The sequence below is a fragment of the Carcharhinus amblyrhynchos genome, chromosome 8 (assembly GCF_965287045.1).
Source record: "Carcharhinus amblyrhynchos chromosome 8, sCarAmb.v2.hapA, whole genome shotgun sequence".
In the NCBI taxonomy this organism is placed as follows: Eukaryota; Metazoa; Chordata; class Chondrichthyes; order Carcharhiniformes; family Carcharhinidae; genus Carcharhinus; species Carcharhinus amblyrhynchos.
The window spans coordinates 59,594,116-59,609,339 of NC_137331.1; the positions used below are offsets into that span (position 1 = coordinate 59,594,116).

The window sequence follows — 15,224 nt, forward strand, 5'->3', positions numbered from 1 at the left end:
AGCATATCTTTCTGCAATTTTGAATTAATTATGGCACATGCTTCATTGGAAAAAAGTACTGTAATGCATGTCAACGTTTACACAATAGTAGCCAGTGTAATGGTCAACTTGGCTCTGCAGGACAGAGCCCCATGATCAACCACTGCATTAAAAATACTTCCATATTACAATACAGTGTGTAATAGTGATATTTGAAAGTGTTACTCATTCAATCCTTAGTTGTTAACATGTTCCAGACGTCTCTAAAAGCTTCCCTCAGTGGTCATGAATTCTCAAACTTTGTAGGGTTTTTAGGGCTTCCAAAACCTGCACTAGGACATGAACATAGAATTGGGAAGGAAATTCAAATCTCTCATAGTCCTCACAATAGCAACCTCAACCTCAGGGGGTGTGTGCGTGTGGGATTCTCACTCAAGGCCTTCCCAACCTGCAAAAAGACCACACAAAAATAGGCATTGCAAATTTAAATTTGCTGCCAAAACACCTAGTTTTACTTTCTCTAAGCCATTCCTACGTCTGCCTGGAGGTGAAAATCTGACCCTTAGGGTGCATTTACATGACAAGTTCAGTACTAGTGCACCACACTTTCCATCTGCATCAACACTCAACCGTGTAAATCGGTGTAAACGTCCACACAACTCTGAGGTGAAGCATGGCAAGACATATTCTTCCAAGAAATCACATTTGATTCCAGTTTCCAGTCAGAGCCAGACTGCATTCCCACTTTTTGTGGGCCTCCTTTCATACCCAGCAGCACCCATTGCTCTCTTCTGGACCTGCAAGATTTGCTTCCCAATCAGGTTGTCTGACAGCTCTTAATTAATCCTATTCCACTGGATAATTGAGTGCTAGTTTTTCTGAAGGAATGTGGATGGAGCTAGGAAACTTCTCCAAACTCTAGGCAAAGTGGTAAATGCAACTGACATTAGGATGGAGAGGCATTAAGTGATTGAGGTGGACGATCGAAGTGAGGCATTTTTAAAGGCATTGCAGTCTAATGTTACCCAGTCTATCAAAACTGTTGTTTGTGTTCTTCCATCTAACCGCAAAGAAAAATATATGATCAAAGGGCAGAAGTTCCACCCGTAGCTTGTTAAGTTTACCTAAGTATGGTGTCATTGCAGAGCTCTGATGAAGGGTCATTCTGACACGAAATGTTGGCTCTATTCTCGCTCCACAGATGCTGGCAGACCTGCTGAGATTTTCCAGCATTTTCTGTTTTTGTTTCAGATTCCAGCAGGAATTTGCCTTTATCTTATTTAAAGTTGGTCCTTTTCTGATTGACTTTGCTTCCAGCGGGGTGAGCAAATAATATGGCCCCCAAATAAAATCCAACCCCAAATTGGAAGATATAGTTAAAACTCAGAAAGACTAAGACAAAATAAAAGACGTTATGAATCTTGCAGAATGGAGCAAATTAAGCTTGATACAAATACATGTGACATGGTGCATTTTGGTAAGAGAAGGCCACAAGTGGAAAATTTGAATCTAAATGAGCTAGCAGAATAAAATTATCTTGGAACCCAGATACACAATAGCTAAAAATAACAATACAAGTCAATGAGGCTATTAAAAAAAATAAACCAAATACTGGCGCTCATTTCCACAGGGACAGAATTGAAAAGCAGAAAAGTTACATTAAACTTGTATACAAAGCTACATGGATTTACAAGGACAATACTATAAATCAGTGATTATACCTGCAGGAAAGACTGAACAGACTGGAGATCTTTTCTCTGGAAAATACAAGGTTGAATGGTGACCTGATAGAGGGGTCTATGAAAGGGATTGATCAGGTATATATAGGGAGTATGCTTAAACCTGGGAGTGGGGCTCCAAAATCAGGGTCACTGAAATATTCAATGGAAAATTCAGGTGAAACGTCATTATCTAAAAAGTTGTCATATGGTGGACCTCACTCCTAAAAAAAGTAGATGAGATGAATATTATAGATGCATTTAAGGGGGAAGCTAGATAACCTTATAAAAGAATAAGGAATAGATAGTTATGCACATGGAATTAGCAAAAAAGGGTGACGAGAGGATGGTGTGGAAGATCAGCAAAAATCTTCTTGATTCTCTCCCCAGGCCTAGATGTGCTTGAGGCAAACAAAACACATGCTTACATTTGTTTCTATAGATAGTTCTGCAGGAACATGTTGTTAGAGGCTATAGCTTGAGGGGTGCCACTCCACATCAAGCATGGCTGACTAGGAGACTTCCTGCTCTTACTGCCTATCACAGGTGATTGGAAAGATTTACAAGTTGATAATTAACCCCTTTGGCCATGTTATGAATGCTTCTGATGTGGCCATCAAGTCCTGGAGTATGACTTGAAACCTAGGCTTTTGGCTCAGAGGCAGGGATGCTATACATTGTCTCACAAAACCTCTTGCATGGTCTGACTGAGTTAAATTATTTGTTTCCATGTTTTACACTCTAATCTATGTAAATACACCTCATCTCAGAAGAAGTGGTCCAATAGAAATCGCAGAAATTTCAGAAGTGGTGAGAGGTGAAAGGAGGCTGATACATTTTGAGCATCAACACTCTCTCTTCTCTTTACCCCCTCTCACTTCCATTTTCATATTACAGCTTCAGGGTCATTGTTAACTGAAATTGCTTTGCGTGCAAAGCTGTGAGTGACTTTTCATTATTTATAAAGCAAACGCATCGCAACATGGAAAATTTCAGCATTGAAGGAGGTCATTTAGCCTATCAAGAGTGCGCTAACCAAAAAAGAGTTACCAAGAGTCACCACCCTGACTTGGAAATATACCGCGGTCCCATCATTGGTGCTGGGTCAAAATCCTGGAACTCTCTCCCTAACAGCACAGTACTTACACATGACGTGGAGATGCTGGCGTTGGACTGGGGTAAACACAGTAAGAAGTCTCACAACACCAGGTTAAAGTCCAACAGGTTTATTTGGTAGCAAAAGCCACTAGCTTTCTGAGCGCTGCCCCTTAGGCTCACCTGACGAAGGGGCAGCGCTCTGAAAGCTAGTGGCTTTCGCTAACAAATAAACCTGTTGGACTTTAACCTGGTGTTGTGAGACTTCTTACTGTGTGTACCTACACCTCAGGGACTGCAGCAATTCAAGAAGGTGGCTCACCACCAATTAGAGATGGGCAATAAATGTCGGCCTAGCCAATGACAGCCACAGCCTTTGAACAAATTTTTAAAATCGCTCCAAAAAGCTGGTCATGACTTTTCACCAATGGTATTTGAATGAAAAAAATGATCAGTTAAAGATTTAAAATTGTTGTTTGACCTCCTGGTAAAATAATCTACTGTGGATTTTAATATACACATATACAGTACGCATGCTGTGGGTTCATTGGCATTGGCTAGTTTCTTGCACGTAAGGCCCGAATTGGATGTGCAGCCGGTCGTTTCGTTCTACATTAGAAGTTGCTGCATTGACGCTGCAGGTGCGGCGGGTCGGGGCGTCGCCAACAATCGAAGCGAAATTACACAATACGATTCAGGGTCTGACATCTATGTTTACAGTGGCTGCAATATCCTCTAGTGCCCACAGCAGCGGCTCAAGGTCTGGCTGTTCCTGCTTGGAACGGGGCTGGATCGCTGGCTGCCAACACCCAGAGTACACTAACATTGACCACTCTGATCCCGGCCACTCTGATCGGCCGACAACTGCCCATAAGCCATGCGGAAAGATCGATCCCTTCCATTCACTTCATTGGTTTGGTCTCGGTCACTTACGACGCCTGTAGCAGCTGCTTCAACAAGTGTACAATCCTTTCCCGACCGGCCATGACTTTTACACAGTGAAGAACTATGGGATATGGAATAAACTGAACATATATTCAAACCTTACTCCAGTATTTCCAAAATCTCAGCAGCGTTTACTGATATCCAGCCATTAATACAAAACAAAATCATAGATTCTGAAGCACATAAGAAGACCATTCAGCCCGTCTGTACCAGCTCTTAGGAGTTTTCTTTCTCCTAAAGAATTATCTTGTCTTTCCCTGTACTCCATCACAAATTTCCTTTTAACTATACATAATGACCTCAGCCGAAATCTGTAAAACGAAATAAATCCAAAAGGCTGAAACCAAGATTCCATGGTTCAAACAAAAGAACAAGAATCAAACAAAACAAATATTAAATACTATCTTGGGTAATCATCGATACTCTAAAACCTAGAATCAACATAAAGTAAGCATGAACCTACGGTCAAATTGCAGTCATTTGTAAACTATAAATACACATGGCAGATACAACTAAGACAGATTTTACAAATTGGCTCGGCAGTCCACTCAGCATATAGATCAATCTCAGACACAAAATCCTTCAAAACTGTCTTCCTCACAAAGAATTTCAGTCCTTTTTTTCTAGGATTTATCCTGACCTTCAGCAGACAGCAGGGCACAACCAACCTGACTTCCACCAACACAACTTGACCAGAATTGGTACATGTCTGCAGAACCTCATCAACTCTGCTCATGACAGTCTGGAATACACAGATCCATCAATGTTATCTTCAAATAGAAAATCAGGCACAGCTTCTTGATCTAGTTTCTTCAGCCACCTGTACTGCACCTCTGGGATAATTATCTTCATCTGAACTCTGTGTCCTTTTTGTATTGTTTCAAACTGTTTCAGTCTCTGCAGAAGTTTTGGTATCTGATTTCAGTCCTATTGAATATATCGCTCCATCCATGAGCCCTTATCCTTTGTATCAATCTTTTGTGTGGCACTTTGTTTTGGAAATTCAGGTATACTACATCTAGTGGTTCCCTTTTATCTATCCTATTAGTTACATCCTCAAAAAGACTAACAAATTAGTGAAACATGATTTCCTTTTCATAAAACCATGCCAACTTGTTCTAAGAATACTATACTTTTCTAAATGCATTGTTAAGATTTCCTTCATAGATTCCAGAACTTTCCTGATGACTGATAGAAAAGGATGAAGTCCTAAAAGCAGAATATAGGGATCTAGGAAGCAAGTTGAAAAGTAGAACCTCAAAGGTAGTGATCTCAGGATTATTACCTGTGCCATGTGCTAGTCAGAGTAGAAACAACAGGATACATAAGGATGGATACGTGGCTGAAAAGATGATGTGAAGGGGAGGGTTTCAGATTCCTAGGGCATTGGGACCAGTTCTGGGGAAGTGGGACATGTACAAACTGGATGGGTTACACCTAGGCAGGATCGGGATTGATTTGATTTGGTAGAGGGAGCTGAAAGTATCGTCTCCAAATTTTCAGATGGTACAAAGTTGGGCAGGAGGGTGAGCAGTAAGGAAGATGCAGAGATGTTTCAGCATGGTTTGGACAGGCTGAGTGTGAGGGCATATACATGGCAGATGCAGTATAGTGTGAATGTCCACTTTGGTAGCAATAATAGGAAGATAGATTATTACTTGAATGGGTGTAAATTAAGAGAGGTGGATACTCACCAGGCCTTGGAGTTCTCGTGTATCAGTCGCTAAAAGTAAGTGCTCAGGGACAGCAGGCAGTAAAGAAGGCAAATGGTATGTTGGCAAGAGGATTTGAGTATAGGGATAGGGATGTTTTGCTACAATTATACAGGGAGTTGATGAGGCCATACCTGGAGTATTGTGTGCAGTTTCGGTGTCCTTATCTGAGGAAGGATGTCCTTGCTAAAGAGGGAGTGCAGCGAAGGTTTACCAGGTTGATTCTTGGGACGGCAGGTCTGTCATATGAGGAGAGACTAAGTCAGTTAGGATTATAGTCGCTGGAGTTTAGGAGAGTGGGGGGGATCTCATAGAAGTTTACAAAATTCTAACAGGGTTAGACAAGGTAGATTCAGAAAGAATGTGGGGGAGTCCAGAAGTAGGGGTCAGAAGTAAGGGATATGGGGGAAGGGGGGATCAGGATATTGAATTCAATGATCAGCCATGATCAAAATGAATGGTGTAGCAGGCTCAAAAGGCTGAATGGCCCCCTCCTGCTTCTTGTTTCTAAGTTTCTATGACTGATGTTAGTCTAACTGATCTGCAATTTCCTGTCTTTTTCTCCTTTCTCGTACAGCAATGTTACATTTACTAACTTTCAATCCGCCAGGAGGGTTCTAGAATCTAAGAAATTTTGAAAAATTGTCTGTGCCTTCAACATCTCTGCAGCTATGTTGTTTAGAGTTCCAGAAAATAGCACTGCAGGTCCTGGAACTTTGTCAGGTTTTAGTCCCTTGAGTTTCTTTTATACTTTTTCATTGTCGATATTCATTACATTAATTTCCTTGCTCTTATTAGCCCTTAGGTTGCCCTTTATTTCTGGTATGTAACATATCTCCCCTACTGTGAAGACAGATGCAACATATTTGTTCAATGCATTTGCCATTTCCTCACAAAGTGTCCAGGTTACTGCCCCCCCACCCACCCCCTGCCCCAAACCAATGCATTGATCTGATGCTTGGATTCCAGCTCATCAGTTCTGAGCTGAATTTCCTCAGGTTGCAGACACTGGAGATGTGGCTGCCATGGATTACATTAATGTCCACCAGCCCCCCAGCAACACATCACTTACCCTACCATCTTCATTATATATATTTAACTAATTAAATATGTTTAAAAATCACTCAACTGTTATCTGTGGTTATATTAAGTGGTTTAACTAGTTAAACTATAAATTTAATGCAATATTTATATGTCCCAAGTACTGGCTACAGGAATAAAATCTTAAAACTCACCAGCCACCTACCTGCTCACCTAATGAATGACTATGAACACTCACTAACTCCTGGAGGCTGAACAAATGTATAAAATGTGGCAGCTCTGACTTCTCTCCACCTAATTCCTGAGTTCCTAATTCCCTGTTGCCTCCATTGTGTTGTCGCAAGATATGTTTGCTTTTATTTGGCTGGTGACTACAAACGTCTTTCCATATGGGTTCTAACAATGTCTGCCTTTTCCATCAGATGTGTGGAACATTATTTGTTCTAGTGCCACATAGATCCCTTTCCTTACCTCTTTTTCTGGTATATTTATGACTATCTTGGTATTATTTCCTGCTCGTACCCTGAACTAAAACATTTCAACAGATTGACTTCTAAATTTTGCCTTTCATTCGTCTTACATGGTCCATCTTGGATCCCTCATCTCCCTTCCTCCTACTTTTCTATCTCCATTTCTTGAAATAGGCTATTGATTAATATCCAATGTAAGCTCACTGTTACAACTACCTTGACTACACCTCTTTCCTGTACAGACACTAGTCCATTTCCTCAATTTCTCTGTACCTGTTCTAATTGAATAATACTACCTATCTGCCCAACCAATGATTCCCATATCTTCCTGTTTCCTCAACCAAGGATTTCTCTCTACTATGGTTGGCAGGGTTTTCAATTATGCTGGAATCATAGAATCCTACAGTTAGAAGGAGGCCATTCGTGCCATCAAGTCTGTACTGACCACAATCCCACCCAGACCCTATCCCATAACCCCATGCATTTACCTATCTAGTTCCCCGGACACTAAAGGGCAATTTTGCCCTTTCAACCTAACCTGCACACCTTTGGACTGTGGAAGGAAACCAGAGCACACGGAAAAACTTACGCAGACTCAGGGAGAATATACGAACTCCACACAGTGACCCAAGCTGGGAATCGAACCCAGGCCCCTGGCACTGTGAGACAGCAGTGCCCCATTCCATTCTGTTTTCTGCAGTTCTGCTGTCAGTCCTGCCTCTTCTGCTCAGAATGTTAGGATTCTCCTTGCCCTCACCTTCCTTTCCATCAGCTTCCAAATTCAATTGATCATCCTCCTCTCTTCCTGTAATCTCCTGTGTGATGGCACCACCAAACTTGTCACCTTCTCTTTCAGCACTCGAAAGATCCGTTCCCTCTGTTAAAGTCTGACCCACTCCTTAATCACCCCCAGCATCCCCTCCCCTATCCTCTGCCCATGTAGGGGATGCAACACCTGTTCTTTTAAATCCTTCATGCCCAATTATCCAAGGCCCAAGCACTACTTTTAAAGGAAACAGTAATTGACTTACCCTTCATGCAGAATCTAAGAGGGAACCCAAGTTAAGGCTGCAGGTTGAGAATCTTGTTTTGAGATTTTGGGCTTGTGAAAAGTACTATGTAAATGCAAGTCCTTCTTTCTTATTCTCTCTTTCCACCACCCACCCTCTGGTCACTCACTTGACTTCTATAATTGCTTAGAATCTGCTTGATGTATTTTTCCAGTTCTGATGAAAGATCATTTCCTTGAAATAACATTTGTGTATTCACAGCTGTTGCTGACCTGCTGAGTGTTCCTATCATTTTTATTTTTATATTGATTCACTTCTTTGAAGTGGGATTTCTTGGGTCAAATTAGCTCCCAAATGACACCTCAGGTATTGGGTGGCTGGATCCAAGGCAAACTCTGAGGCAGACTCAGTAATGTGATATTTGATTTTGGCATAAATACAATATTCCAGGACACAGTTCCAATCCACCATCCAGCCAGGTTTAGTGTTCAGTCACTGACAGGTTACATGATATAAGATTGCTCTCTCTCAGCTCTGCATGATGCTTCAACAGGTAAACTGGTCCTAGTTGGACAGGCAATGACATACATTAATGCAGTACCATTAACATTAAAAGAACTTTAAAAAGGCCTCTTGCTGAGGTGCAAATAGATGGCAAGTCAAAGTAGCAGATATTGGCAGGGTGACCAGCAACTTGGTCACATGTAGGCTTTCAGGAGGATTTAAAGGAAGAGAGGGAGGCAGTATGGTTTTGGGGTGAAATTACAAAATGTAGAGTTTAGGCAACTGAAGGCACAATATTAAATACAGGGAGATTGTTACCTCTGAAAAGAGTCTTGCATTATGGGAGCCTTTTATAACCACTAAACACCCCAAAGTGCTTTATAGACACCAAGTACTTTCTCCAAGCATAGCAACTGCTGGAAAGTCAGAAACACAGCAAATTCCCATAAACAGCAATGTGATAACGACCGAATAATCTATTTTTTTGATGTTGTGGATTAAGTATTAGCCAGGATAACTCTGCTGCTATTGTTTAAAATAGTGCCTTGGAATCTTTTATATCTACCCTGTGTGTAAACTGGACATAATGGCTCATTTGAAAGGTGACATCTGACATGCAGCAGTCCTTCAGCATTAGACTAGATTGTTGTGCTCAAGTCCTGAAGTGAGTTTGCAAGTAATTGCCTCAGAAGCAAGAGTGCTACCGATTGAACCACAGCTGACATCTGGTGGATGAACGAGGGACGAAAGGACTGAGGCCAAGGATGTTCACTGGAAAAAATAATCAAGGGGACTATGAGGAAAGCAGGTTTTTGAATAGGGAAAGGATATAAAACGAGTTGGGTGAAATGGGGATCCAGGAAAGAGCCCCAGTGCTGGTACAAATATCAGGGATGATTAGCCTCCTCCAATGCACTATTTTCGATCATTCCACAAAAGCTTTCCTTTTTTGAGCATGTCCACAGGGAATTGTTTAGAAATATTGGTGCTGAACCGAGTTCAAGACCTGTCTTGCAAGTTGTGTCCCATAAGAACCTGGCTACCCTTGTATGATCTTCTGATTTGGTTCAGGTCAGTCTGTGCCAACCAGTTTTGGCATGAAGTCCAAATATGCATCTGCTCTGATTGGGATTCCTAGTCAGGGTTTTCAATGTCATGAAGAACCCGAATGCAAAAGACAAGAAGACAATCATGGTCTGTTAAAAGTGACATCAACTGCTGCCTAAATTCACCTGGTCCAGTACGAATCTGATTACAGTTACAGGCTGGATATCAATGAATTATAAAATTAATTACAGGTAGAAATGGGGTGTAAAACATATTAGATCACAAAATTTAAAAACTGAAATGAGGGAAATAATCATGGGAATGCTACTATTTGACACAGCACAAGCAGAGCATAGCATGATTCCTCTTTCTCTCAGTTAACTTCCAGCATCTGATGCAAAAGAAACATTGAATGTTCTCTGTAATAAGAATTATAAGACAGGAAAAGTGTATTCTTCCCAAGCCACGTACCACCTATAGCAGTTGGGAACTGATAGCAAATATGGTTTGTAGCTCGTGTTATGTGACTTGAGACCACATACATAGAACATAGAAAAACTACAGCACAATACAGGCCCTTCAGCTCACAAAGTTGTGCCGAACATGTCCTTACCTTAGAGATTACTAGGCTTACCTATAACCCTCTGCCTTACCAAATTCCATGTACTTATCTAAAAGTCTCTTAAAAGACTCTATCAAATCAGCCTCCACCACCATTCCATGCACCCACTACTCTCTGAGTGAAAAACTTAGCCCTGACATCTCCTCTGTCCTACTCCCCAGCACCTTAAACCTGTGTCCTCTTGTAATTACCAGTTCAGCCCTGGGAAAAGGCCTTTGACTATACACTCGATCATTACCTCTCAACATCTTATACACCTCTATCAGGTCACCCCTCATCCTTCGTCTCCCCAAGGAGAAAAGGCCGAGCTCCCTCAACCTATCCTCATAAGGCATGTACCCCAATCCAGGCAACATCCTTGTAAATCTCCTCTACACCCTTTCTATGGCTTCCACATCCTTCCCATAATGAGGCAACCAGAACTAAGCACAGTACTCCGAGTGGGGTCTAACCAGTGTCCTATATAGCTGCGACATTATCTCTCAATTCCTAAACTCAATTCCTTGATTGATTACTTCCACCTTTGCAGCATTGCCAATCTCTCTGGGTCTTCCTACCACTGATACCCCTAACCGTATTTTTCTATCTAGATGCAAATACTACCTTTACAGTTCTTCCATATCTACCTTGGAAAAAGCTCCGATTTATCTCCAGCTACCTGTACGTTAACTAATTCACACTTGTCCTTTATTCTCATCCTTGTTGCCCTATATTAACTCTCTAAGCTCAAATGCATCCGCTCAAAGTGATTCAAAGTAGTAATGGCAGCAAAACCGTCAGTCACCATCTACTCCTTTGAAACAGAGAACTTCTGTAGTGCGCAGTTAAAAAGCAACAATCTAAAAGTTGTGGTCAGCAATGCTTTGCTTCTCCACTAGGTGGGCTGCAGAGGTTCCCATTGACTGCAATCAATTCAAAATCATTCAAGTAAAATTCTACTCCTAAACTGCTATTCTCATTGTAAAAATCTTTGAAATAGTTACATCTTGTAGAATGAGCGTAGCTATATTTTTAATTCTGCACCAAATTCATAAATTATTGCTGAATAACTTGTGTAACCCTGAAAAACTAACTTTATATCTGTGGAATGTCTAATTTCTCCATTATGATAAAATAAAACATTCATTTTTTAAAAGTGCTAAAAAAAGTTGCTCATCTTCCGAAATTTCATACATATGATCCAAATTTCATTTTGCTCTCTGCAAAATATCACAAGGTGAGGGACAATCACTGCCTTTTAACCTCTTGGTTTGGCACTTGGTGAGAATTCTTCAATCCGAGTGGCCATTTTGCCTTGCTCAATGACATCACTGTTGCTGGATACCAGTCCTTTTGACCCGGCATCAGATTCAAATTGTCAGAAAAGGGAAAATTCATGCCACAGAGTTCACCAGAGCTTTGTCAGTAGCTTTCTTTGAAGTCAACAAGTAATGCCAAAATCTGGACCATTACCCAAGCTTCAAATTATACACAACTCAGCCCTCCTTGTCTTTGCAACCTCCAAAAACCTTACATTCCCTCCATCATCCTTTCATTCAGTTGTCTTCGCAGCTTTCTCCCTATCTGCTACACTGTGAGGGCACTGTTTTCAGTTGCCTCAGTGCCACTATAGAATTCATTTCTATTCACTGATGCCACTGGAAATAGAGAGGGAGATAGAATTGCTCCACAGAGAACTTGACAGACCAAATGGCCTCCTGTGTCTTAATGACTATGACCCTTATCTCCTGTGTCTATTTCATTTCCTTTAATGTCTCCAACCCAACTTTTCAACCTAGCCTTCAGCCACCTCCTCCAGCCCCTACTGCAAAGCTATTTTCTTCGCAAAGCATCTCAGAAAAAAAATTAATTTCTCTGAGGTAGACAACTCTAACTCCCTCCTGACATCTTGTTACTTTTAAAAAAAGCATGCTGATACTTCATTTCAAGTGATCCAAACATGCCTTCCAATTTTTCATATAGTGCAACTTATGAATAAAACAAAATCAAAACTTTTAATGCTTCAAGTTAAAATACTCTGTACTTTTAAGTATCCTTTGGTGACTTGCAAAGGCACAGAATTCATGAGTAATTGAATCGGAAACTGAACTGAAGCAATTTTTAAAACATATTTTTACTTTTCTTGAAAAATGACATTTTTAGGACCTCACAGCCTTTTTATTTAAACAGTTGGCTACTCAGACAATTTATGTAAAACAAAACCTCACAAACTCCAAATGAGGAATGGCTATGGATTGGTAAACAAACTAAGAAATAGGTGAAAATCCAACAGCTGGATTTTCCAACAGATGTAAAAAACAAAGGGAGATGAGTTGAATGATGGTCAGTTTAGTAATTTGAGGCATTTCACAGCCATCTGATTATAGGCATTGCTGGTGATGAAGGCAATTTCAATTAAATAATGAATTGGTTGTGATGTTCTGAAGATCGTGAGATTCTTTCTACTTGTCCAAAATAGTAATCCTGATTAGTATCAGAAATTCCAGGGAAGCAAACTCAAAATAGCTGGGCTAAGTTGTCAACTGTGGCTCAGTGGGGAGCATTATAAACTTATTCTAGTTGTGGGCTCAAGCCCCACTTCTGGAACATTCAGTCCTTTCATCTTCAGAACTGCAACTATCCAGAGGATTAACACCCTCCCCACTAGCTAGCTCACATGGAAAGTGATCTTGCTTTACAATCTTTAGTGGAGTTATTTGTTACCCACAAGGTAATTTCAATACAGCTCTTTTGATAGCAACCAAGTAGGATTAACAGTAACAAGTCTTGAGCCATACAAAAGATTGACATTCAGTTTTTTGCATAAGTATAATCCTCCACTTACATTATTACACAGTTACACATACCACAGGAAATACAAAATAGTTTAAGTTCACGAAAAGGCCATATTTCAAAAGACTAGATAGTTTCCTCTCAAAATTAGATTATTTGAAGTCTAGAGTACAATATTCAAATAGCAGTTCTATATAGCTCATTTTCTGTTTCCTCGTTGTTTCATGGCCGATTTCCGATCCTGGCCTCTCCCTCGATTTCGATTATGACCTTTTCCTCCTTTGCTACCCTTTGGCTGCATTTTCCTTCGCTTCGCCGCCTGCTCCTGTTCATCTTCACGAAGTTGTCTATTTACAGCTCGGGTGAGGTCCAGCTTTGGCTTCTTGCTGGTCATGATATTTAAGAGTTCCAGCTGTTTCTGCCTCTCTGCTGAAAAATCTCCAATCAGGGGCTGGAACTTCCTCTTCTTGCCAGTATTCCTCTGCTCCTTTTCTTTGGGCAACTTAGCCTGAAATTTGCCAACGGAAGCTGTGGAGGTCTTGGCCACACGGATGGCTTTGCTTAGCTCGGCTTTGCTGGGTTGGCTGGTGGGGGCGAGCCCCTCGCCTGGTATTTTACTCTTCTGAGCTCTGGCGATATTACGGAGCCTGTTCAGCTCGTTCTTCGCCACCCTCTCTTTCTTGGCGGTTCGCCGCTTGGCGAACTGATCCTCGTTGGGATCTGCCGACTCAGGCACTTCAATCACCCAATCCTTAGTCTGGTCATTGGCTCTCTTGTAGCCCCAGCGGCGCCGCCATTCTTGCTTCTCATTGTCCCAGACCAATCCGCTCTTCTTCCTCTTCTGGATACCCTTGAGTTTGGCGAACTCCTCCCAGCGGGTGAGCGGCCGGGGTTTGGGAAGCGCTTTCTCCCGGGGGATGGGTGTGCTGGGCTGGGGCAGCTTGGCCACGATGGTCTGTTCCAGCCGCTCACTCGGCAGCTGCCAGACGGCGTTCAGCAGCAGCTGCGTGTTGTCCCGGGCCAGGGAGCGCAGGAACTGCTCAGGATTCTGCCGTAAAGAGGCGGCCTTCAGCGGGTTGATATCCACCGCCGTCAGGTTGCCCAGGTCCAGCAGCAGCTCCAGTGGCTTCTCCACGTGGATAGAGCGCTCGGCCTCAGCCAGAACATCCTCAATTAGAGCCGCCATCTTCACAGCGAAGGTCAAAGAATCACTTCCGCCTGCATCATTTCCCCTCTCCCATTGACCAATCAGAGATACCCTCTGTGACCCTCAGGTCAGGGGTTAAAGGGCTTAAACCTCATTCAATAAATCCCTGCAGGACCATCACATGGTAGCACAGTGGTTAGCTCTGCTGCTTTACAGCCCCAGGGACCTGGGTTTGATTCCGGGCTTGAGTTACTATTTGTGTGATATTTGCACATTCTCCTCGCGTTTGCGTGGGTTTCCTCCCATAATCCAAAGATGTGTGGGTTGATTAGCCATGCTAAAATTTCCCCTCAGCTTCCTGAGATGCATGGGTTAGAGGGATTAGTGGTAAATGTATAGGAATATGGGAGTAGGTCCTGGGTGGGATTGTGGCTGGTGCAGATGGTGGGCTAGATGGCCTCTTCCTGCACTGTTGGGTTTCTATGATCTGTCCCTATTCTCCTGCCATTAACAGCTCAAAACATCTTTCCTCTGCCAACTGGATAGCAAAAAGAGCCCATTGCCCACTTGGAAGATGTTTGACTGTCAGCCAAATAGCCTTTCCCTCTATTTTCAATTTTTTTTATCAGATAAAGAGACACATTCAAATAAACAACACTTTTTAATGATATTTCTCCTGGAGACTGATTTTCAATTATTGATCTGATTTATTAATGTCACATATTAAGGTATAGTGAAAATGATTATTTCTCGCACACTATAGAGACAAAGCGTACCATTCATAGAGTACATGGGGAGAAGGAAAGGAGAGAGTGCGGAATGTAGTGTTGCATGTGTAGTGAAAGGTATATGGCAGGTCCGTTTAAAGGTCCGATGATAGCAGGGAAGAAGTGGTTCTCGAGTTGGTTGTACATGTTCTCAGGTCTTTATATCTTCCGATGGAAGAAGATGGTATTGGCAACTCTAGCGGAGAAAGATATTGCAGTGTGCAGCTGACAGTTTTGCACCCCATCCACCACTTAAAATATTCACTCTCCATCCACCACTAACACAGTGGCTGCAATCTGTACCAACAACAAGTAACACTTCAAGCCTCCTACAGTACCTTCCAACCTCTGCCACCTTGAAGGGCGAGGGCAGCAGGAGAGCAACACCACCATCT

General features: G+C 42.0%; 2 protein-coding genes across 5 annotated transcripts in view; both read right to left on the reverse strand.

The window, feature by feature from the left end:
* Window positions 1–3,793, reverse strand: part of adhfe1 (alcohol dehydrogenase iron containing 1) — a 51,123-nt gene extending 47,330 nt beyond the window's left edge. For 3 of the 4 annotated variants that reach the window (XR_013887724.1, XM_080194142.1, XM_080194141.1), the window contains exon 1: window positions 3,726–3,793. Coding sequence is in view for 3 of the 4 variants with exons in the window: in XM_080194142.1 (XP_080050268.1) it covers window positions 3,726–3,778 (53 nt within the window). In the remaining variant the exon portion in view is untranslated. Of the gene's footprint in view, window positions 1–3,273; window positions 3,706–3,725 lie in introns of those variants that run through there. The other variant, XM_080194143.1, reaches the window with a different exon arrangement.
* An 8,325-nt stretch (window positions 3,794–12,118) lies between these two features.
* Window positions 12,119–14,101, reverse strand: rrs1 (ribosome biogenesis regulator 1 homolog). The gene has a single exon (XM_080194894.1). It carries the CDS (start codon window positions 14,099–14,101, stop codon window positions 13,115–13,117), a length of 987 nt encoding a protein of 328 aa, XP_080051020.1. The 3' UTR covers window positions 12,119–13,114.
* Between the last annotated feature and the right edge of the window lie 1,123 nt (window positions 14,102–15,224).

Coding starts and splice junctions, on each gene's coding strand:
- rrs1 (XM_080194894.1), bottom strand. CDS start 14,101: ATGGCGGCTCTAATTGAGGATGTTCTGGCTGAGGCCGAGCGCTCTATC.